At 38.0% G+C, this 26,658-nt stretch overlaps 1 protein-coding gene across 1 annotated transcript in view; it reads left to right on the top strand.

The window, feature by feature from the left end:
* Positions 1-26,658, top strand: part of IQGAP2 (IQ motif containing GTPase activating protein 2) — a 373,896-nt gene that overhangs the window by 169,464 nt on the left and 177,774 nt on the right. Inside the window, exons 11-12 of the mRNA XM_053701383.1 lie at positions 17,884-17,974; positions 19,511-19,678. Coding sequence (XP_053557358.1) covers positions 17,884-17,974; positions 19,511-19,678 — 259 coding nt within the window. The remainder of the gene's footprint in view (positions 1-17,883; positions 17,975-19,510; positions 19,679-26,658) is intronic.

The following is a 26,658-nucleotide window of genomic DNA, read 5'->3' as shown; positions in this document are numbered from 1 at the left end:
CATTTCTGAGATCACATGGGTGGAAAGTGAACAAGGAAAGAGTTCTCTATCCCCAATCTCAAGGGTTTCCCTCCTAGGGACTCTGATAGATTCTGTAGAAATGAAAATTTACCTGACGGAGTCCAGGTTGTCAAAGTTTCTAAATTTCTGCCGTGTTTTTCATCCCATCCGCGCCCTTCGGTGGCTCAGTACATGAATGAAATCAGCTTAATAGGTAGCGGCAAGGGACATAGTACCGTTTGCACGTCTACATTTCAGACCACTGCAACTATGCATGCTCAGTCAGAGGAACGGGGATTACACAGATTTGTCCCCCTGTTGAACCTGGACCAAGAGACCAGAGATTCTCTTCTCTGGTGACTATGTCGGGTCCATCTGTCCAAGGGTATGACCTTCCGCAGGTCAGATGGGACAATTGTTACAATGGATGCCAGCCTTTTAGGTTGGGATGCAGTCTGGAACTCCCTGAAGGCTCAGGGATAGTGGACTTAGGAGGAGACCCTCCTTCTAATAACTATTCTGGGAGTGATATTCCATGCTCTTCAGACTTGGCCTCAGTTAGCAACTCTGAGGTACATCATACTCAGTCGGACAATATACACGACTGTGGCTTACATCAGCCATCAAGGGGGAACAGAAGTTCCCTAGTGATGTTAGAAGTCTTACAATAATTCACTGGACAGAGACTCACTCTTGTCTATCAGCTATCCATATCCCAGGTGTTGAGAACTGGGAGGTGGATTTTCTAAGTCGTCAGACTTTTCTTCCGGGGGAGTGGGATTTCCTCCGGAGGTCAAGACCAAGCAGGAGAGGGCTTTGGTGTTTTTGACAGCGCCTGCGTAGCCACGCAGGACCTGGTATGCGGATCTGGTGGACATGTCATCCTTTCCATCACGGTCTCTGCTTCTGAGACAGGTCCCTCTACCTCAGGGTCCTTTCAACCATCTAAATAGAATCAATCTGAGATGGACTGCCTGGAGACTGAACGCTTGATGTTATCAAAGCATGGCTTCTCCGAGTCAGTCATTGATACCTTAAATACAGACATGAAAGCCTGTCTCTAGGAAAATTGAACATAGATATGGTGTAAATATCTGATTGTTATGAATCCAAGGGTTACTCATGGAGTAAAGCCTGGATTCCCAGGATATTATCTTTTCTCCAAGATTTTTACTCTGTTTTTTTTTTTTGCACCAGCGTCTGGCAGGTATTCTAGACGTTCAGGCATTTGGTCAGGCTTTGGTTAGATCCAAGCCTGTGTTTAAAACTGTTGCTCCACCATGGAGCTTAAACCTGGTTCTTAAGGCTCTTCAAGAAGTTCCGTTTGAACCTTTTTTGTTCCATAGATATCAATCTTTATCTTGGAAAGTTCCTTTTGGGTAGCTATTTCCTCGACTTGTAGAGTCTCCAAGTTATCTGTGTTACAATGTGATTCTCCTTATCTGGTCCTTCGTACGGATAAGGTAGTCCTGCGTACCAACCTGGGTTTTTTCCTAAGGTGGTATCTAACAAGAACATCACTCAAGAGATAGTTGTTCCATGCTTGTATCCTAATCCTTCCTCAAAGAAGGAACGTCTATTACACAATATTGGACTTGGTTTGTGCTTTAAAGTTTTACTTAAAAGTTACTACAGTTTTCATCAAACGTTCACCTTGTTTGTTGTCTATTCTGGACAGAGGAGAGGTCAAAAGACTTCAGCAGCCTCTCTGTCTTTTTGGTTAAAAAGCATAATTCATTTAGCTTATGAGACTGCTGGACAGCAGCCTCCTGAAGGGATTGCAGCTCATTCTACTAGAGCTGTGGTTTTCACTTGGGCCTTTTTTAAATGTGGCTTCTGTTGAACAGATTTACAAGACGGAGTCTTGGTCTGCGCTTCATACTTTTTCAAATTTAACAAATTTGATACCTTGCTTCTTCGGAGGCTATTTTTGGGAGAAAGTTTTTTTTTTACAGGCAGTGGTAACTTCCGTTTAAGTACCTGCCTTGTCCCTCCCATCATCCGTGTACTTTAGCTTTGGTATTGGTATTCCATAAGTAATGGATGATCCATGGACTGGATACACTTAACAAGAGAAAACATAATTTATGCTTACCTGATAAATTTATTTCTCTTGTAGTGTATCCAGTCCACGGCCCGCCCTGTCACTTTAAGGCAGGTAATTTTTTCATTTGAACTACAGTCACCACTGCACCCTATGGTTTTTCCTTTCTCTGCATGTTTTCGGTCGAATGACTGAATATGGCAGTTAGGGGAGGAGCTATATAGCAGCTTTGCTGTGGGTGGACTCTTGCAACTTCCTGTTGGGAAGGAGAATATATTCCATAAGTAATGGATGATCCGTGGACTGGATACACTACAAGAGAAATAAATTTATCAGGTAAGCATAAATTATGTTTTTATAACGGGGAGAGTTATAAAAAAATACTTTATTGTCCTTTATAAGATAGGGACATTAATTTGTCAAGTCTGCTTTATATTGCAATGCCATTTTAAAATAGACATAATAAAAATAAAGTGTCAATATAGTGATCCTGCTTGTATTAAACCATAGTATGTGAATCCCGTCACTGCTGCCTCACAGGCTTGTCCTTACATTGTCTGCTATTATTGTGAGCACTTTTTGTTGCATGTACTCCCTGGTCTGTTGGCTACAATGCTAGTTTCCTGACTTTGTTCTTACCACATACTGCAGCCTTGGGGTGTTGCATAATTGGCCCCTTTCCCTGTCTGTTCAGCTACTTGAGTTTACTACTAACTATTGTTGAGTGCTACCTTTTTCCTGTGTATGAATCCTGTTGTCTTCAGTCTGTAGTTTCCCCGGCTCTCATCCCGTGGAGAAGGCTAATTGGCAAATCCCAGAGCCAGAGTTTTCCTCCTGGCTGATGATAAAGTCCCATTACAATTCTTGCACTGACCAGTTATACAAGGGTATGTTGTGAGGGGACATTACCTTACACTACTTACTACAGTAATAACGGACTTAAAGGGACATTAAACAGCATATACATTTTATTATACAATTCATACACTAACCAGTTATACAAGGGTATGTTGTGAGGGGACATTACCTTACACTACTTACTACAGTAAGTAACGGACTTAAAGGGACATAAACAGCATATACATTTTATTATACAATTCATACACTGACCAGTTATACAAGGGTATGTTGTGAGGGGACATTACCTTACACTACTTACTACAGTAAGTAACGGACTTAAAGGGACATAAACAGCATATACATTTTATTATACAATTCTTACACTAACCAGTTATACAAGGGTATGTTGTGAGGGGACATTACCTTACACTACTTACTACAGTAAGTAACGGACTTAAAGGGACATTAAACAGCATATACATTTTATTATACAATTCATACACTAACCAGTTATACAAGGGTATGTTGTGAGGGGACATTACCTTACACTACTTACTACAGTAAGTAACGGACTTAAAGGGACATAAACATCATATACATTTTATTATACAATTCATACACTAACCAGTTATACAAGGGTATGTTGTGAGGGGACATTACCTTACACTACTTACTACAGTAAGTAACGGACTTAAAGGGACATAAACAGCATATACATTTTATTATACAATTCTTACACTAACCAGTTATACAAGGGTATGTTGTGAGGGGACATTACCTTACACTACTTACTACAGTAAGTAACGGACTTAAAGGGACATAAACAGCATATACATTTTATTATACAATTCATACACTAACCAGTTATACAAGGGTATGTTGTGAGGGGACATTACCTTACACTACTTACTACAGTAAGTAACGGACTTAAAGGGACATAAACAGCATATACATTTTATTATACAATTCATACACTAACCAGTTATACAAGGGTATGTTGTGAGGGAACATTACCTTACACTACTTACTACAGTAAGTAACGGACTTAAAGGGACATAAACAGCATATACATTTTATTATACAATTCTTACACTGACCAGTTATACAAGGGTATGTTGTGAGGGAACATTACCTTACACTACTTACTACAGTAAGTAACGGACTTAAAGGGACATTAAACAGCATATACATTTTATTATACAATTCATACACTGACCAGTTATACAAGGGTATGTTGTGAGGGAACATTACCTTACACTACTTACTACACTAATAACAGACTTAAAGGGATATAAACAGCATATACATTTTATTATACAATTCTTACACTAACCAGTTATACAAGGGTATGTTGTGAGGGAACATTACCTTACACTACTTACTACAGTAAGTAACGGACTTAAAGGGACATAAACAGCATATACATTTTATTATACAATTCTTACACTGACCAGTTATACAAGGGTATGTTGTGAGGGAACATTACCTTACACTACTTACTACAGTAAGTAACGGACTTAAAGGGACATAAACAGCATATACATTTTATTATACAATTCATACACTGACCAGTTATACAAGGGTATGTTGTGAGGGGACATTACCTTACACTACTTACTACAGTAAGTAACGGACTTAAAGGGACATAAAACAGCATATACATTTTATTATACAATTCATACACTAACCAGTTATACAAGGGTATGTTGTGAGGGGACATTACCTTACACTATTTACTACAGTAAGTAACGGACTTAAAGGGACATTAAACAGCATATACATTTTATTATACAATTCACACACTAACCAGTTATACAAGGGTATGTTGTGAGGGGACATTACCTTACACTATTTACTACACTAATAACAGACTTAAAGGGATATAAACAGCATATACATTTTATTATACAATTCATACACTGAACAGTTATACAAGGGTATGTTGTGAGGGGACATTACCTTACACTATTTACTACACTAATAACAGACTTAAAGGGACATAAAACAGCATATACATTTTATTATACAATTCATACACTAACCAGTTATACAAGGGTATGTTGTGAGGGGACATTACCTTACACTATTTACTACAGTAATAACGGACTTAAAGGGACATTAAACAGCATATACATTTTATTATACAATTCATACACTAACCAGTTATACAAGGGTATGTTGTGAGGGGACATTACCTTACACTACTTACTACACTAATAACAGACTTAAAGGGACATAAACAGCATATACATTTTATTATACAATTCATACACTAACCAGTTATACAAGGGTATGTTGTGAGGTGACATTACCTTACACTATTTACTACACTAATAACAGACTTAAAGGGACATAAACAGCATATACATTTTATTATACAATTCATACACTAACCAGTTATACAAGGGTATGTTGTGAGGGGACATTACCTTACACTATTTACTACACTAATAACAGACTTAAAGGGACATAAAACAGCATATACATTTTATTATACAATTCATACACTAACCAGTTATACAAGGGTATGTTGTGAGGTGACATTACCTTACACTATTTACTACACTAATAACAGACTTAAAGGGACATAAACAGCATATGCATTTTATTATACAATTCATACACTAACCAGTTATACAAGGGTATGTTGTGAGGGGACATTACCTTACACTATTTACTACACTAATAACAGACTTAAAGGGACATAAACAGCATATACATTTTATTATACAATTCATACACTGACCAGTTATACAAGGGTAGGTTGTGAGGGGACATTACCTTACACTACTTACTACAGTAAGTAACGGACTTAAAGGGACATAAACAGCATATACATTTTATTATACAATTCATACACTAACCAGTTATACAAGGGTATGTTGTGAGGGGACATTACCTTACACTATTTACTACACTAATAACAGACTTAAAGGGACATAAACAGCATATACATTTTATTATACAATTCATACACTGACCAGTTATACAAGGGTAGGTTGTGAGGGGACATTACCTTACACTACTTACTACAGTAAGTAACGGACTTAAAGGGACATAAACAGCATATGCATTTTATTATACAATTCATACACTGACCAGTTATACAAGGGTATGTTGTGAGGGGACATTACCTTACACTATTTACTACACTAATAACAGACTTAAAGGGACATAAACAGCATATACATTTTATTATACAATTCATACACTGACCAGTTATACAAGGGTAGGTTGTGAGGGGACATTACCTTACACTACTTACTACAGTAAGTAACGGACTTAAAGGGACATAAACAGCATATACATTTTATTATACAATTCATACACTGACCAGTTATACAAGGGTATGTTGTGAGGGGACATTACCTTACACTATTTACTACACTAATAACAGACTTAAAGGGACATAAAACAGCATATACATTTTATTATACAATTCATACACTGACCAGTTATACAAGGGTATGTTGTGAGGGGACATTACCTTACACTATTTACTACACTAATAACAGACTTAAAGGGACATAAAACAGCATATACATTTTATTATACAATTCATACACTGACCAGTTATACAAGGGTATGTTGTGAGGGGACATTACCTTACACTATTTACTACACTAATAACAGACTTAAAGGGACATAAACAGCATATACATTTTATTATACAATTCATACACTGACCAGTTATACAAGGGTATGTTGTGAGGGGACATTACCTTACACTATTTACTACACTAATAACAGACTTAAAGGGACATAAACAGCATATACATTTTATTATACAATTCTTACACTAACCAGTTATACAAGGGTATGTTGTGAGGGGACATTACCTTACATTATTTACTACACTAATAACAGACTTAAAGGGACATAAACAGCATATACATTTTATTATACAATTCATACACTGACCAGTTATACAAGGGTATGTTGTGAGGGGACATTACCTTACACTATTTACTACAGTAAGTAACGGACTTAAAGGGACATTAAACAGCATATACATTTTATTATTCAATTCTTACACTAATCAGTTATACAAGGGTATGTTGTGAGGGGACATTACCTTACACTATTTACTACAGTAAGTAACGGACTTAAAGGGACATTACACATTTTATTATACAATTCTTACACTAACCAGTTATACAAGGGTATGTTGTGAGGGGACATTACCTTACACTATTTACTACACTAATAACAGACTTAAAGGGACATTAAACAGCATATACATTTTATTATACAATTCATACACTAACCAGTTATACAAGGGTATGTTGTGAGGGGACATTACCTTACACTATTTACTACACTAATAACAGACTTAAAGGGACATAAACAGCATATACATTTTATTATACAATTCATACACTAACCAGTTATACAAGGGTATGTTGTGAGGTGACATTACCTTACACTATTTACTACACTAATAACAGACTTAAAGGGACATAAACAGCATATACATTTTATTATACAATTCATACACTGACCAGTTATACAAGGGTATGTTGTGAGGGGACATTACCTTACACTATTTACTACACTAATAACAGACTTAAAGGGACATAAACAGCATATACATTTTATTATACAATTCATACACTAACCAGTTATACAAGGGTATGTTGTGAGGGGACATTACCTTACACTATTTACTACACTAATAACAGACTTAAAGGGACATAAACAGCATATACATTTTATTATACAATTCTTACACTAACCAGTTATACAAGGGTATGTTGTGAGGGGACATTACCTTACACTATTTACTACAGTAAGTAACGGACTTAAAGGGACATTAAACAGCATATACATTTTATTATACAATTCTTACACTAACCAGTTATACAAGGGTATGTTGTGAGGGGACATTACCTTACACTATTTACTACACTAATAACAGACTTAAAGGGACATAAACAGCATATACATTTTATTATACAATTCATACACTGACCAGTTATACAAGGGTATGTTGTGAGGGGACATTACCTTACACTATTTACTACAGTAAGTAACGGACTTAAAGGGACATTAAACAGCATATACATTTTATTATACAATTCTTACACTAACCAGTTATACAAGGGTATGTTGTGAGGGGACATTACCTTACACTATTTACTACAGTAAGTAACAGACTTAAAGGGACATTAAACAGCATATACATTTTATTATACAATTCTTACACTAACCGGTTATACAAGGGTATGTTGTGAGGGGACATAAACAGCATATACATTTTTTATATCTAGCTTGCTAAAATTGTTTTTCAAAAGTTAAACCCCCCCCCCTGTTGAACTCCTTCCTGAGAGGAGATGATCTGGACTTGTCACTAATTGACATTAAAGGGCCATGAAACCCACATTTTTTTTTCTTTCATGATTTAGAAAGAGAATGTAATTTTAAACATCTGTCTAATTTACTTATATTATCTAATTTGTTTTATTCTCTTGATATTCTTTGCTGAAAAGCATATCTAGATATGCTCAGTAGCTGCTGATTGGTTGCTGCACATAGAGGCCTCGTGTGATTGGCTCACCATGTGCATTGCTTTTTCTTCAACTAAGGATATCTAAACAATGAAGCAAAATAAATAATAGCAGTAAATTGTATGTTGTTTAAATTTCCATTCTCTATCTGAATCATGAAAGAAAGATTTTGGGTTTAGTGGCCCTTTAAATGTATACATTAACTGTTAGAAATTTTGAGTGCATAATGGTCCATTAAACACTGTAAGTTTTATAAATAAAAATGTGTATATTTTGTTAGCAAAATGTCCATTGTTTTGCAGTTGTTTATCTTATACCCCTTGCTGAGATCAATTAGAACAAGATATATGGCACAGTTAGGTTTGTGCACTTAAACTGACAATTCCCTTCACAAGCCTAACCCTTCTACATATCTGTCTCAAAACATTGACCATTGCAAGCCTAGTCTACTTTAGGGACAACTCTGGATTAACTGCTCCCAATTAGGCAAATGGTGAGAGAAATTTAAATGTTAAAAAACAATTGTAGCAAGACATGGTGTTAATTAGTTGCTAAAATGTGTGTACTTGGCTGATATGTTAATCTTAAGGAAGACATAAATATCCTATACATATTGCCTTGGCTGTGTTTCCGCTCCTTTGTGATGCTTTGTCACATCTCTGTCTTTGCTTATGTGCCAACTATTTCTTCTGTTAGAAACAGACTTGGACTGTTGCTTCCTCTATAAGTGGCTAATTCTGCAAACAAAAATGTGCAATAGTCCCTCCTCTCTCCACTAATAAACTATTTCCTCTCTCTACTCTTCAGTATTTTCATGAGCAGTGTAGCAGCATCTAATCTGTTCACATATGTTTGTCTGGAGAAAGAAGTAACTCTTCTTCTCTTATCTTATTTTAAAAATGTGTGTGTGTCCTTATTGCACTCGTTTTATAATTCTTCATTAGGAAGCTAATTCAGCCCTTCTTTTGTGCCCCAAAAGTTATTTTTGCACTCTGTTATATATTATTTTTGTGCCCCAAAGATATTTTATTTTATTTGAGATATTATTTAGATATTATTATAGCACTATGTTAGATATTATTTTTGCGCTCTGTTATACATTATTATTGTGCTCCAATATACATTATTATTGCGCTATAATATACAATATTATTTTGCTATAATATATATTATTATTGCGCTCCAATATACATTATTATTGCGCTATAATATACATTATTATTGCGCTATAATATACATTATTATTGCGCTATAATATATATTATTATTGCGCTCCAATATACATTATTATTGCGCTCCAATATACATTATTATTGCACTCCAATATACATTATTATTGTGCTATAATTTACGTTATTATTGCGCTCCAATATACATTATTATTTACATTATAATATACGTTATTATTGCGCTCCTATATACATTATTATTGCGCTCTAATATACATTTTTATTGCGCTCCAATAAACATTATTATTGTGCTTTGTTATATCATATTTTTTTGCCTTGTAGAGCTTTTTTTGTAACATTGCTTCTACAACTGGTAAAGAATGAATTTCTAGTGCTGTTTGTTCTGCACAGTAGTTATGGAGAACTTTAATGCAGGCACTTGCAGGAGAACTTTCAATCCTCTAAAGGAGAAAAGAAATGATAAATTTGTAACTAGAAGAATTAATGAGGAGAACTATAGGAAATACGACTAACATTATCTAATTTAACCCTTTTTTGGAGTACATGTTCCCAAAGGAGAATGTGAACAGAGTAGGAGAATTTTGACCAATTTTAAGCACATTTTTGAATGATAAATAAGGGAATTATTTCTCATGCACATTTTTAGGAGAACATATAGGAGAATTGAAATGCTAAATCTTGCCCTATGTGTATGTATGTGTGTGTGTGTGCGTTTGTGCCTCTGTTAGTCAGGAATACGTGGGAGTTAAACAGTCACCTGACTGATAAAACTTTACATTGCTGCTCCCTGAACAGTGATATGATCCACGTAGCAGGAAAGGTTGAGGTGTGGTGAGCCCGCATGCCTCATGAGTGATCTCATATATAAGCTGCTTACTGCAAATGCAGTCCTAGCACTTTATTGAACCTAATTACTGCTTAAAAGGATATGATTTATTTATTATTTGGAAAAACTTTTGCAATTCACATTCATTATTTATTTTCCTTGTCTTTGATATCAAATAATTTTCTTAGGTATAAAAATGCCCCACACTCCATAAAGATGGTGGAAATCAAACTCTGTACCTTAGGTTTCCTTCAAACTTCTGCATATTCCCTAAATCAACCACAGACTAGACATGGGTTGTTTAGTTTTCTGGACAAGCACATTCACTTACTAATTAAAGTGATGGTAAATCCTAGCGTTTGTGAAACGCCAGGATTTACCAGTGGAACAAATAAAAGGGACTTTCAGTCATGAAGTATAAAATACTTCATGCTGAAAGTTAAAGTGAATGTAAACTTTCATAAATTAGTGGCCAGTTTTTAAAAATACTATTAAAAACAGGGGCATTTTCATTCATGAACACGAAGGGGGGTAGTTATCAAGCCGTCAACCTCAAATACGCTGCGTATTCCGCAGCGTATTTGTGGCGAGGCTGATACGCCTTAGTTTATCAAAGGCTCGAGACCGGCAAAAGTAGAATTTTGTGACGTCAGCTTCGATCCGCCGGACTCAGTCCGACACAGATCGATTCTTACGTCACTCCAGATGTTCCGCACACAAGTGCGGCACATTCTCACTACTTTTGCTAGCTATCAAAAAACTAGCAGGTACGCTCGGCACTTTTACGGCCCAGCGTACCTGGTTTTCAAAGCGCCAGCCTGGAGGCGGCGGATCCCATAGGAATCAATGGGAGTCTGACCATAGCGAAAGTACAAGTTCGCTGCTGACAGACATCCCATTGATTTCTATGGGAGCTGTCTACACATAACACCCTAACATGTACCCCGAGTCTAAACACCACTAATCTGACCCCCCCTACACCGCCGCAACTAAATAAAGTTATTACCCCCTAAACCGCCGCTCCCGGAGCCCACCGCAACTATAATAAATGTATTAACCCCTAACCCGCCGCTCCCTGAACCCGCCGCAACCTATATTAAATGTATTAACCCCTATCCTGCCCCCCCTACACCGTCGCCACCTATAATACATTTATTAACCCCTATCCTGCCCCCCACTACGCCGCCGCCACTGTAATAAAATGATTAACCCCTAAACCTAACCCTAACCCTAACGCCCCCTAACTTAAATATTAATTAAATAAATCTAAATAAATTAACTCTTATTAACTAAATGAATCCTATTTAAAAATAAATACTTACCTTTAAAATAAACCCTAATATAGCTACAATATAAATAATAATTATATTCTAGCTATCTTAGGATTTATTTTTATTTTACAGGTACCTTTCAATTTATTTTAACCAGGTACAATAACTATTAAATAGTTATTAACTATTTAATAGCTTATCTAGCTAAAATAAAGAGAAATGTACCTGTGAAATAAATCCTAACCTAAGTTACAATTACACCTAACACTACACTATACTTTAATAAATTATTCCTATTTAAAAATAAATACTTACCTGTAAAATAAACCCTAAGATAGCTACAATGTAATTAATAATTATATTATAGCTATCTTAGGATTTATATTTATTTTACAGGTAACTTTGTATTTATTTTAGCTAGTTAGAATAGTTATTAAATAGTTATTAACTATTTAATAACTACCTAGCTAAAAGAAATACAAAATTACCTGTAAAATAAATCCTAACTTAAGTTACAATTAAACCTAATACTACACTATCATTAAATTAACTAAATAAACTACCTACAAAGAACTACAATGAAATACAATTACATAAACTAACTAAAGTACAAAAAATAAAAAAAGCTAAGTTACAAAAAATAAAAAATTAAGTTACAAACATGTTAAAAATATTACAACAATTTTAAGCTACTTACACCTAATCTAAGCCCCCTAATAAAATAACAAACCCCCCCAAAATAAAAAAAATCCCTACCCTATTCTAAATTACATAAATTTCAAAGCTCTTTTACCTTACCAGCCCTTAAAAGGGCCATTTGTGGGGGCATGCCCCAAAAAGTTCAGCTCTGTTGCCTGTAAAATAAAAATACAACCCCCCCCCCAACATTAAAACCCACCACCCACATACCCCTAATCTAACCCAAACCCCCCTTACAAAAACCTAACACTAATCCCCTGAAGATCATCCTACCTTGAGTCGTCTTCACTCAGCCGAGCCACCGATGGAACTGAAGAGGACATCCGGAGCGGAAGAAGTTAATCCTCCAAGCGGCGCTGAAGAAATCTTCCATCCGATGAAGTCATCATCCAGGCGGCGCTGAAGAAGTCTTCGATCCGGCCGATGTCATCTTCAAAGAGGCGCTGAAGAGGTCTTCTATCCGGGCGAAGTCATCTTCCAAGCCGGGTCTTCAATCTTCCTTCCGCCGACGCGGAACCACCTTCTTCACCGACGGACTACGACGAATGACGGCTCCTTTAAGGGACGTCATCCAAGATGGCGTCCCCTCAATTCCGATTGGCTGATAGGATTCTATCAGCCAATCGGAATTAAGGTAGGAAAATCTGATTGGCTGATGGAATCAGCCAATCAGATTGAGCTCGCATTCTATTGGCTGTTCCGATCAGCCAATAGAATGCGAGCTCAATCTGATTGGCTGATTGGATCAGCCAATCGGATTGAACTTGAATCTGATTGGCTGATTCCATCAGCCAATCAGATTTTCCTACCTTAATTCCGATTGGCTGATAGAATCCTATCAGCCAATCGGAATTGAGGGGACGCCATCTTGGATGACGTCCCTTAAAGGAGCCGTCATTCGTCGTAGTCCGTCGGTGAAGAAGGTGGTTCCGCGTCGGCGGAAGGAAGATTGAAGACCCGGCTTGGAAGATGACTTCGCCCGGATAGAAGACCTCTTCAGCGCCTCTTTGAAGATGACATCGGCCGGATCGAAGACTTCTTCAGCGCCGCCTGGATGATGACTTCATCGGATGGAAGATTTCTTCAGCGCCGCTTGGAGGATTAACTTCTTCCGCTCCGGATGTCCTCTTCAGTTCCATCGGTGGCTCGGCTGAGTGAAGACGACTCAAGGTAGGATGATCTTCAGGGGATTAGTGTTAGGTTTTTGTAAGGGGGGTTTGGGTTAGATTAGGGGTATGTGGGTGGTGGGTTTTAATGTTGGGGGGGGGGTTGTATTTTTATTTTACAGGCAAAAGAGCTGAACTTTTTGGGGCATGCCCCCACAAATGGCCCTTTTAAGGGCTGGTAAGGTAAAAGAGCTTTGAAATTTATGTAATTTAGAATAGGGTAGGGATTTTTTTTATTTTGGGGGGGTTTGTTATTTTATTAGGGGGCTTAGATTAGGTGTAAGTAGCTTAAAATTGTTGTAATATTTTTAACATGTTTGTAACTTAATTTTTTATTTTTTGTAACTTAGCTTTTTTTATTTTTTGTACTTTAGTTAGTTTATGTAATTGTATTTCATTGTAGTTCTTTGTAGGTAGTTTATTTAGTTAATTTAATGATAGTGTAGTATTAGGTTTAATTGTAACTTAAGTTAGGATTTATTTTACAGGTAATTTTGTATTTCTTTTAGCTAGGTAGTTATTAAATAGTTAATAACTATTTAATAACTATTCTAACTAGCTAAAATAAATACAAAGTTACCTGTAAAATAAATATAAATCCTAAGATAGCTATAATATAATTATTAATTACATTGTAGCTATCTTAGGGTTTATTTTAAAGGTAAGTATTTATTTTTAAATAGGAATAATTTATTAAAGTATAGTGTAGTGTTAGGTGTAATTGTAACTTAGGTTAGGATTTATTTCACAGGTACATTTCTCTTTATTTTAGCTAGATAAGCTATTAAATAGTTAATAACTATTTAATAGTTATTGGACATGGTTAAAATAAATTGAAAGGTACCTGTAAAATAAAAATAAATCCTAAGATAGCTAGAATATAATTATTATTTATATTGTAGCTATATTAGGGTTTATTTTAAAGGTAAGTATTTAGTTTTAAATAGGATTCATTTAGTTAATAAGAGTTAATTTATTTAGATTTATTTAATTAATATTTAAGTTAGGGGGGCGTTATGGTTAGGGTTAGACTTAGGTTTAGGGGTTAATCATTTTATTACAGTGGCGGCGGCGTAGTGGGGGGCAGGATAGGGGTTAATAAATTTATTATAGGTTGCGGCGGGTTCATGGAGCGGCGGTTTAGGGGTTAAACTATTTATTTAGTTGCGGAGAGGTGCGGGATCAGCAGGATAGGGGTTAATAATTTTATAATAGAGGGCGACGGTATAGGGGGGCAGGATAGGGGTTACTAGGTATAATGTAGGTGGCAGCGGTGTCCGGGAGCGGCGGTTTAGGGGTTAATACATTTATAAGACTTGCGGCGGGGTCTAGGAGCGGCGGTTTAGGGGTTAATACATTTATAAGACTTGCGGCGGGGTCTAGGAGCGGCGGTTTAGGGGTTAATACATTTATAAGACTTGCGGCGGGGTCTAGGAGCGGCGGTTTAGGGGTTAATACATTTATAAGACTTGCGGCGGGGTCTAGGAGCGGCGGTTTAGGGGTTAATACATTTATAAGACTTGCGGCGGGGTCTAGGAGCGGCGGTTTAGGGGTTAGTAACTTTATTTAGTTGCGGGGGCCTCCGGGGGCGCCGGTATAGGGGGTAGAACAGTGCAGTTTAGTGTGAGTGCTTAGTGACAGGCTAGCAATAAAGCTGGGAAAAAGCCGAAGGGCAGCGAGATCGGATGAGTGATAACTGTCACAGTCCGCTGCTCATCGCCCCGTGGCTTTTTGACAGCTTTATTTGATAACTTAGGCGAACGTATTCAAGGTCCGCGGCGGCGAAGGTAGGCGAGCTTAGGCGGACGTATTGGGCCGGCGAAGCCAGAAAAGTAGACGGCTTGATAAGTAGCCCCCATAGTCTCACCGGCTGATTCATGAAAGTTTACATTGCAGTGTATTTTTACAAATACTTATCTTTCTCTTGTGCAAAGTTGAATCAGCAATCCCCTGCCTGCTTCTCATGCTGTACTTACACATAAATGACGAAACTGGCTTCCTCCAATCACGGCGTGGACTCACGAGATGGATGCTCTGGGGGGAAGCCATGATTGGAGGAAGCCGGTTTCGTCATTGGTGATCCGGCTTTGGACAAGAGAAAGTTAAGTATTTGTAAAAATAGGCTGCAATCTAAACTTTCATAAATGAAAGTGCCCCTGTTTTTAATAGTATTTTAAAAAAACAGGAACTAATTCATTTAAGTTTACATTCAAATGTATTTGTCTGATGCATTCTCCGCACTGAGCTCCTCAGACAGCCCACAGCAGAACGCTATTTTGCTGTGAGGTGACGTTTCCACCTCTTAGCCATTAGCCATGCGGGCCAGCTGCCACCATGCTGGATAGCTAGCACGCTATTGGCTAAGATTACCGCACAGCAAAATAGCGTTCTGACTTTGGCTATGAAATGGATGAGATTTTCTTTCATAAGCAATGGGCACCACCATATTATAACTTAGACTTCCATATATGCTGAGGCCAGTTTGGGACAGTGATAAATGGGTCACTAGAGTGTGCAACCAATGACTATGTGGAATATAGCAGCGTTTATTCTGGACTCTGCACTTCTAGTCTCAACAGAAATTGGAGAGCCTCACAATGTTCAGAATTAAAGGGTCATTCTAGTGCAAAAATGGCATGCTGTAGTTTGTGATAGCATGTAATATTTGTACTATCGATGCTGCAGTTCTGTGTGTTTAACCCGTGCACAGGAGTTAAATGCATAGTTAAAGTGCCACTCGTGAATTGCAAGGAACTGCTCGTCTCAAGCAGCAAACAGCCGGTGAGACAATCAACAGCAGCAGTCGCACAGCCCCTCCTTTCACCAGTTGTGATCAGCTCAACATCTGCCATTACTTACAACTTTCTATTTTTAACTATAGTTCTTTAACTATGTGTTTAATCCAATTGCAGGGGATAAACAAATAGACTTGCATTGTCGATAGTGAAAAAAATGCAAAGCTCTAACAAATTAGAGAATGTAATTTTTGCACTAGAAGGTTATTTTTAAATTACAGGAAAATGGGACAAAATAAATAATTAAAGAATATAACTGCATCTAAATAATCATTTTATATTTCAATCTCAAAGTGTAATGTCCCTTTTAAGCTCATGGCTGCCAGAGAAGGCTGTAATGCGTTGTGTTTGCCTCTGCCATGATATATCCTACTACACAGGTCTCCCCTTTTCAGCGAGATGTGCAGTGAACTTATTGAGATGTTTGTAAGACAGCTCCCAGAGGCAGCGTACACTGCAAACTGGTTTTACTGTAACTAACGCAATATGTGGGAATGTCAGAAAAAAAATTGTGCAATGGAACAGCTAAAAATTCATCCTCTCTTGCAAAGCGTTGTCTGCTACTGCAATACAGTAAATCTCACTTTGTCGCCAAGTATTGTAGAGCGTAACCTTTGGCTTAATTTAAAGAAGCAGCTATACAGCCTCCAGCATTACTGTATATGAGTCACCCATTCTGCTCTTGCAAGTAATAATTTGTGTAATTGTTTTAATTCCCCTCATCCTGTAAATATCACTCTGTAGATCAGTCTAAGAATTTTGTTTTTCTTTTAAAAATGCAATAAATAGAAAGAGACCAGTGAGTTTGTGTTCCTGTAGATAAAGTATTTTTAAAGGTATGTACAGGAACAAACCTGTTTAACTGGCAACATAAAAAAATCTATTAGAAATGTGCCATCCCCAGTTTATAATATATAAATATAGAAAAAGCACAATCATGTTTACCAGCGGCTGTAATGTTTTTCTCAATATCTGATCAGTTGGAGCAGAAAAGGGAGAGAGTCAATGTGATGAAAAGAAAAGTCAGAATTAAACGTTTATGGTTTAAATTAAGCATTCAACTTTAAACATTCCAGTCTGCTTCTATTAATAATTTTATTTCATTCTCTCTGTATCCTTTGTTGAAGAGTAAAACTAGGTAGGCTTATAGGAGCTCAGGAGTGTGCACGTGTCTAGCACTAGGAATGGTGTACAATAAACCACATTTGAAAATCTAAGCTAATTGGAAAGCTGGTTAAAATTACACTTTCTATCCTAATTTAGAAATTTCGGTTAAATAAATTGTAGATTATGACTGTGTGATCTTTATCAGCAGGGATCAAGTCAAATTCAACTTTCAAAGTTTATTTCAGTGGAACAGAAAACTTACTTTGTTGAACTGTTAATGTAATTTTTCTTTCACCTTTCAAGAAATAGTTTTGACCATATATTCCAGAACTTCCTGGATTTACTAGCAAATCAATTTGTGAATGTGTCATTAATTGCAAATTTGAATTAAAGGACATTTTAGTTGAAATATATAAACTTTTTTTTAACCTCTTTAAGGAATCTAATGATGAATCAGCTGCCCTTTGGATTGATGAAATACAGAAAGGAATTCACAATGCTAACCAAGACACAGAGGATTCCAAAAAATGTAAGAAACATGTAAATACAGATGTGTTGTAAATTATTGTTCCATTTATTTTAAGTAACCTATGTGGTTATGTCATTTATGCTTTCCTGTTTAACAGAGGGTATATGGGGTATTAGTGGTTATCATATTGCATGAGATGTCTCATATAAAACCACCTATTACTAATAAAAAAAACATAGGGAGTAGGGAGTAAGTATGACAACTTATCTCCCTTTATTAGGTTGTTGGTATAATATGCATAATACTTAGCTTTTGGCAATAGATACTTTGATTGCCAGAAAAAAATGTGTTTTGTTTCTACTCCAGAGGTTAGTGGCCATACTTCCACCAATACTGTTTATCATTTACCACAAGTGTACAGAAATGAATTTATTGCTCAGTAAATGTCAATCTTCCTAATATAGTATTTACAAAAACTACAACCTCTCTGCCACAACGAAAAGTTGTACCATATGATTATATTACATCTTACTTTTCTCACTTATTGGTAGCACAACTCTAAGACTTTTCATTGGATAGAGTTCTACTGCTGTCTAAAAACATAAAATTGTAAGATAAGATATAATTGTAACATATGAATATAATAATTCTTCATTAACTAAAACTATATTTTTGTTTAAAAATACAAAGAAACAAACAAAACAAATATATATATAAAATAATATGAGTAATTGAAATTTGAAGTGTTGTCACTTAAAACTAAAGAATTAGAAATGTAAACACATATTTCTTAAACAAATGGTAAACATTAGGTGCATGATATAAGGGTATTTATTTACAACATGGAGACATGAGTAAAAGGGGGATAGTGAAAAGGGGAGTGCAGTGAAATAAATAAAGGGAGTGTTGAGGGCATAGGTAAGCTGGGGGAGCAGTGACATTAAAGGGACATGATACTCAAATATTGAAGCACTTGAAAGTGATGCAGCATATCTGTAAAAAGCTGACTAGAAAATATCACTAAACATCTGTATGTAAAAAGGGAAGATATTTTACCTCAAAATGTCCTAGGTATTCACACCCCTAAGCAGCCACTCAGAAGTGTGCATATGGCACGTGCAGACCCAGTTGTGTTATTCTCCTATTCAGTTTAAGGGCGTTCAATATGAAATCTCACCCACTCTGATGAGCTGAATACATTTTGAGGTAAAATATCTTCCCTTTTTACATAGATGTGTTTGGGGGATATTTTCATGTCAGCTTTTTACAGTTATGCTGCATCACTTTCAAGTGATTTTAGCACAAGTATTATGTCACTTTAAGAGAGATGCATTGACATTAACATGGGAAAATAACTTGGTAATGAGGCAAGAAATACATGGAAAATGAGACTAAAGAACTGGATTGCTAGTGGGAAAACCGTAACAAGGTGGTAGGTGGTCTGGTGTCTGAAACCAAGCCCAAAGCAAGGGAGCTGGATAGTGGGTGACCAGGAATGCCTGGGCCTAGTTATGTTTTCTGAGTTCCCCCGATTTTAATTAGCAACAAATATTAGTATTTATTTATTTTTTAATTTATTTAATTTTATCAATCTAGTGGCATCTGGGGTTGCTGAAATAAATCTGGCTTTGGAAATGGATAGTCCAGACCAGACTCTGCTGGCATTACAGTCCCCCAAGACGGGCATAAAAGGCGTGCTGGCTGAGTGTACCGATACTTACCACCGGGATCTGTCGGAAGCCAAGAAACAGAAGCCATGTGAAGGTGACCTCATATAATATGACTATATGTAAAGGATCATACGTATGTTATCAAGCCAGCAAGCAGACTTTAAAATACATTGTTTTCAATATGAGATATTTTAAACCTAGATGGTTTTATTCCTACACAACATTGGGAACTGTCATAATTTAATTTTCTTTCATGTTTGTGCATTTATTGTAAATGTATGAAGTTCATACGCAGGACACAGATGGTGCTGGGGTTCAGATGTCACCACCTTAATATTGCATTCTGCATTCCTCATATGACAGCAATATACTGGTCCCTGCAACATTGTTGGATGTAACTAGGCCTTATTTCTTTATATGTTAATACTACACTGAAATAGGTTGAATATACGATAGATAGATATATATATATATATACATATATACATACATAAATACATATATACACACACACACACACACACTGATATTCAAAAGTTTGGGGTCACTTAGACATTTCCTTATTTTTCATGAACATATACATGAAATGAGTTTAAATAGGAAATATAGTCATTGACAAGGTAAGAAATAAAGAATTTTAGGTGAAAAAATAATTTTGTCCTTTAAACTTTGCATAATCATAATAATCCTCCATGTGCAGCCTTGCAGACCTTTGGCATTCTAGTTGACAATTTTTTTGAGGTAATCTAAAGAGATTTCACCCCATGCTTCCTGAAGCACTTCCCACAAGTTGGATTGGCTTGATAGGCACTTCTTAAGTACCATACGGTCAAGCTGCTCCCACAACAGCTCAACAGGGTTGAGATCTGGTGATTGTGCTGGCCACTTCATTAAAGACAGAAAACCAACTGACTGCTTCTTCCTAAATAGTTCTTGCATAGTTTGGGGCTGTGCTTTAGTTCATTGTCTTCTTGTAGGAGGAAATTGGCTCCAATCAAGCACCGTCTTCAAATTCCTTTTTACCCTGTATACATCTCCCACTTTACCACCACCAAAGCACCCCCAGACCATCCATCATGCTTGACAGATGGCATCAAGCACTCCTCCAGCATCTTTTCATTTGGTCTGTGTCTCTCAAATATTCTTCTTTGTGATCTGAACACCTCAAACTTAGATCTGTCTGTCCATAACACTTTTCTCTAGTCTTCCTCTGTCTAGTGTCTGTGTTCTTTTGCCCATCTTAATCTTTTTGTTTGCCAGTCTGGGATATGGCTTTTTCTTTGCAGCTCTGCCTAGAAGGTCAGCATTCTGGAGTTGCCTTTTCACTGTTGACATTGAGACTGGTGTTTTGCGGGTAGTATTTAATGAAGCTGCCAGTTGAGGACCTGTGAGGAGTCTGTTTCTCAAACTACCAAACTAGATGCTCTAATGTATTTGTCCTCTTGCTCAGTTGTGTGTTGGGGCCTCCCACACCTCTTTCTATTCTGGTTAGAGACAGTTTGCACTGTACTGTGAAGGGAGTAGCACACAGCGTTGTACAATATCTTCAGTTTCTTGGCAATTTCTCACATGAAATAGCCTTCATTTCTCAAAACAAGAGTAGACTGATGAGTTTCAGAAGAAAGTTCTTTGTTTCTGGCCATCTTAAGCCTGTAATTGAACCCACAATTGATGATGCTTCAGATACTCAACTAGTCTAATGAAGGCCAGTTTTATTGCTTCTTTATTCAGCACAGCAGTTTTCAGCTGTGCTAGCATAATTGCAAAATAGTTTTCTTATGATCATTTAGCCTTTTTAAATAATAAACTTGGATTTGCAAACACAACGTGCCATTGGATCACAGGACAGATGGTTGCTGATAATAGGCCTACATAAATATTCCATTAAATATCAGCCGTTTCCAGCTACAATAGTCATTTACAACATTAACAATGTCTACACTGCATTTCTGATCAATTTGATGTTATTTTAATAGACAAATAAAATTTGCTTTTCTTCTGTTATGTGTGATCAGTCCACGGGTCATCATTACTTCTGGGATATAACTCCTCCCCAACAGGAAATGCAAGAGGATTCACCCAGCAGAGCTGCATATAGCTCCTCCCCTCTACGTCACTCCCAGTCATTCTCTTGCACCCAACGACTAGATAGGATGTGTGAGAGGACTATGGTGATTATACTTAGTTTTTATAACTTCAATCAAAAGTTTGTTATTTTACAATAGCACCGGAGCGTGTTATTGCCTCTCTGGCAGAGTTTGAAGAAGAATCTACCAGAGTTTTTACTATGATTTTAACCGGAGTAGTTAAGATCATATTGCTGTTTCTCGGCCATCTGAGGGAGGTAAAAGCTTCAGATCAGGGGACAGCGGGCAGATGAATCTGCATTGAGGTATGTAGCAGTTTTTATTTTCTGAATGGAATTGATGAGAAAATCCTGCCATACCGTTATAATGACATGTATGTATACTCTACACTTCAGTATTCTGGGGATGGTACTTCACTGGAATTACTCTGTAAAAAGTACATTAACCTTTTAATAAGTATTTATTATGTTAAACGTTTTTGCTGGAATGTAGAATCGTTTGCATTTTCTGAGGTACTGAGTGAATAAATGTTTGGGCATTATTTTTCCACTTGGCAGTTGCTTGTTTTAATTGTGACAGTTTCGTTTCTCTCTCACTGCTGTGTGTGAGGGGGAGGGGCCGTTTTTGGCGCTCTTTGCTACGCATCAAAAATTTCCAGTCAAGTTACTCTTGTATTTCCTGCATGATCCGGTTAATCTCTAACAGAACTCAGGGGTCTTCAAACTTCTTTGGAGGGAGGTAGATTCTCTCAGCAGAGCTGTGAGACTTATATATTGACTGTGATTAAAAACGTTGCTCTGTAATTTTTACGTTTCAAATTTAATTATTGTTACTTTACTAATGGGAACAAACCTTTGCTAAAAGTTGTGTTGTTTTCAAGGATTGATGCTATGACTGTTTTTCAGTTCATTATTTCAACTGTCATTTAATCGTTTAGTGCTTCTTTGAGGCACAGTACGTTTTTGTTAAATAAGATTGTAACCAAGTTGCAAGTTTATTTGCTAGTGTGTTAAACATGTCTGATTCAGAGGAAGATACCTGTGTCATTTGTTCCAATGCCAAGGTGGAGCCCAATAGAAATTTATGTACTAACTGTATTGATGCTACTTTAAATAAAAGCCAATCTGTACAAATTGAACAAATTTCACCAAACAGCGAGGGGAGAGTTATGCCGACTAACTCGCCTCACGTGTCAGTACCTGCATCTCCCGCCCGGGAGGTGCGTGATATTGTGGCGCCTAGTACATCTGGGCGGCCATTACAGATAACATTACAAGATATGGCTACTGTTATGACTGAAGTTTTGGCTAAATTACCAGAACTAAGAGGCAAGCGTGATCACTCTGGGGTGAGAACAGAGTGCGCTGATAATACTAGAGCCATGTCTGATACTGCGTCACAGCTTGCAGAGCATGAGGACGGAGAGCTTCATTCTGTGGGTGACGGTTCTGATCCAAACAGATTGGATTCAGATATTTCAAATTTTAAATTTAAATTGGAGAACCTCCGTGTATTACTAGGAGAGGTTTTAGCGGCTCTTAATGATTGTAACACTGTTGCAATACCAGAGAAATTGTGTAGGTTGGATAAATACTTTGCGGTACCGGCGAGTACTGACGTTTTTCCTATACCTAAGAGACTAACTGAAATTGTTACTAAGGAGTGGGATAGACCCGGTGTGCCGTTCTCACCCCCTCCAATATTTAGAAAGATGTTTCCAATAGACGCCACCACACGGGACTTATGGCAAACGGTCCCTAAGGTGGAGGGAGCAGTTTCTACTTTAGCTAAGCGTACCACTATCCCGGTGGAGGATAGCTGTGCTTTTTCAGATCCGATGGATAAAAAATTAGAGGGTTACCTTAAGAAAATGTTTGTTCAACAAGGTTTTATATTGCAACCCCTTGCATGCATCGCGCCGATTACGGCTGCGGCAGCATTTTGGATTGAGTCTCTGGAAGAGAACCTTAGTTCAGCTACGCTGGACGACATTACGGACAGGCTTAGAGTCCTTAAACTAGCTAATTCATTCATTTCGGAGGCCGTAGTACATTTAACCAAACTTACGGCTAAGAACTCAGGATTCGCCATTCAGGCACGTAGGGCGCTGTGGCTAAAATCCTGGTCAGCTGATGTAACTTCTAAGTCCAAATTACTTAATATACCTTTCAAGGGGCAAACTTTATTTGGGCCCGGTTTGAAAGAAATTATCGCTGACATTACAGGAGGTAAGGGCCACGCCCTGCCTCAAGACAAAGCCAAAGCTAAGGCTAGACAGTCTAATTTTCGTCCCTTTCGGAATTTCAAAGCAGGAGCAGCACCAACTTCCACTGCACCAAAACAGGAAGGAGCTGTTGCTCGTTACAGACAAGGCTGGAAACCTAACCAGTCCTGGAACAAGGGCAAGCAGGCCAGGAAACCTGCTGCTGCCCCTAAGACAGCATGAATCGAGGGCCCCCGATCCAGGACCGGATCTAGTGGGGGGCAGACTCTCTCTCTTCGCCCAGGCTTGGGCAAGAGATGTTCAGGATCCCTGGGCGCTAGAGATCATATCTCAGGGATACCTTTTAGACTTCAAATTCTCTCCCCCAAGAGGGAGATTTCATCTGTCAAGGTTGTCAACAAACCAAATAAAGAAAGAAGCGTTTCTACGCTGTGTACAAGATCTGTTATTAATGGGAGTGATCCATCCGGTTCCGCGGTCGGAACAAGGACAAGGGTTTTACTCAAACCTGTTTGTGGTTCCCAAAAAAGAGGGAACTTTCAGGCCAATCTTGGATTTAAAGATCCTAAACAAATTCCTAAGAGTTCCATCGTTCAAAATGGAAACTATTCGGACAATCTTACCCATGATCCAAAAGGGTCAGTACATGACCACAGTGGATTTAAAGGATGCTTACCTTCACATACCGATTCACAAAGATCATTACCGGTATCTAAGGTTTGCCTTCTTAGACAGGCATTACCAGTTTGTAGCTCTTCCATTCGGATTGGCTACGGCTCCAAGAATCTTCACAAAGGTTCTGGGTGCCCTTCTGGCGGTACTAAGACCGTGAGGAATTTCGGTAGCTCCGTACCTAGACGACATTCTGATACAAGCTTCAAGCTTTCAAACTGCCAAGTCTCATACAGAGTTAGTTCTGGCATTTCTAAGGTCGCATGGATGGAAAGTGAACGAAAAGAAGAGTTCTCTCTTTCCTCTCACAAGAGTTCCATTCTTGGGGACTCTTATAGATTCTGTAGAAATGAAGATTTATCTGACAGAAGACAGATTAACAAAGCTTCTAAATGCATGCCGTGTCCTTCATTCCATTCAACTCCTGTCAGTAGCTCAATGCATGGAGGTGATCGGCTTAATGGTAGCAGCAATGGACATAGTACCCTTTGCACGTCTACATCTCAGACCGCTGCAATTGTGCATGCTGAGTCAGTGGAATGGGGATTACTCAGACTTGTCCCCTACTCTGAATCTGGATCAAGAGACCAGAAACTCTCTTCTATGGTGGCTTTCTCGGCCACATCTGTCCAGGGGGATGCCATTCAGCAGGCCGGACTGGACAATTGTAACAACAGACGCCAGCCTACTAGGCTGGGGCGCTGTCTGGAATTCTCTGAAGGCTCAGGGACAATGGAATCAGGAGGAAAGTCTCCTGCCAATAAACATTCTGGAATTGAGAGCAGTTCTCAATGCCCTTCTGGCTTGGCCCCAGTTAAAAACTCGGGGGTTCATCAGGTTTCAGTCGGACAACATCACGACTGTAGCTTACATCAACCATCAAGGAGGGACAAGAAGCTCCCTAGCAATGATGGAAGTATCAAAGATAATTCGCTGGGCAGAGTCTCACTCTTGCCACCTGTCAGCAATCCACATCCCGGGAGTGGAGAACTGGGAGGCGGATTTCTTGAGTCGCCAGACTTTTCATCCGGGGGAGTGGGAACTTCATCCGGAGGTCTTTGCCCAAATACTTCGACGTTGGGGCAAACCAGAGATAGATCTCATGGCGTCTCGCCAGAACGCCAAACTTCCTCGCTACGGGTCCAGATCCAGGGATCCGGGAGCGGTTCTGATAGATGCTTTGACAGCACCTTGGAACTTCGGGATGGCTTATGTGTTTCCACCCTTCCCACTGCTTCCTCGATTGATTGCCAAAATCAAACAGGAGAGAGCATCAGTGATTCTAATAGCGCCTGCATGGCCACGCAGGACTTGGTATGCAGATCTAGTGGACATGTCATCCTGTCCGCCTTGGTCTCTACCTCTAAGACAGGACCTTCTGATACAGGGTCCATTCAAACATCAAAATCTAACTTCTCTGAAGCTGACTGCTTGGAAATTGAACGCTTGATTTTATCAAAACGTGGTTTTTCGGAGTCGGTTATTGATACCCTGATACAGGCTAGGAAGCCTGTTACCAGAAGAATTTACCATAAGATATGGCGTAAATACCTATACTGGTGCGAATCCAAAGGTTACTCCTGGAGTAAGGTTAGGATTCCTAGGATATTGTCCTTTCTACAAGAAGGTTTAGAAAAGGGTTTATCGGCTAGTTCATTAAAGGGACAGATCTCAGCTCTGTCCATCTTGTTGCACAGGCGTCTGTCAGAAAATCCAGACGTCCAGGCCTTTTGTCAGGCTTTAGCTAGAATCAAGCCTGTGTTTAAAACTGTTGCTCCGCCATGGAGTTTAAACCTTGTTCTTAACGTTCTACAAGGAGTTCCGTTTGAACCCCTTCATTCCATTGATATAAAGTTGTTATCTTGGAAAGTGTTATTTTTAATGGCTATTTCTTCGGCTCGGAGAGTCTCTGAGTTATCAGCTTTACATTGTGATTCTCCTTATTTGATTTTTCATTCAGATAAGGTAGTTCTGCGTACTAAACCTGGGTTCTTACCTAAGGTAGTCACTAACAGGAACATCAATCAAGAGATTGTTGTTCCTTCTTTATGCCCAAATCCTTCTTCAAAGAAGGAACGTCTTCTACACAAT

This window comes from Bombina bombina, chromosome 2 (assembly GCF_027579735.1).
Source record: "Bombina bombina isolate aBomBom1 chromosome 2, aBomBom1.pri, whole genome shotgun sequence".
NCBI lineage: Eukaryota > Metazoa > Chordata > Amphibia > Anura > Bombinatoridae > Bombina > Bombina bombina.
This window is presented reverse-complemented; position numbering and strand designations above follow the sequence as displayed.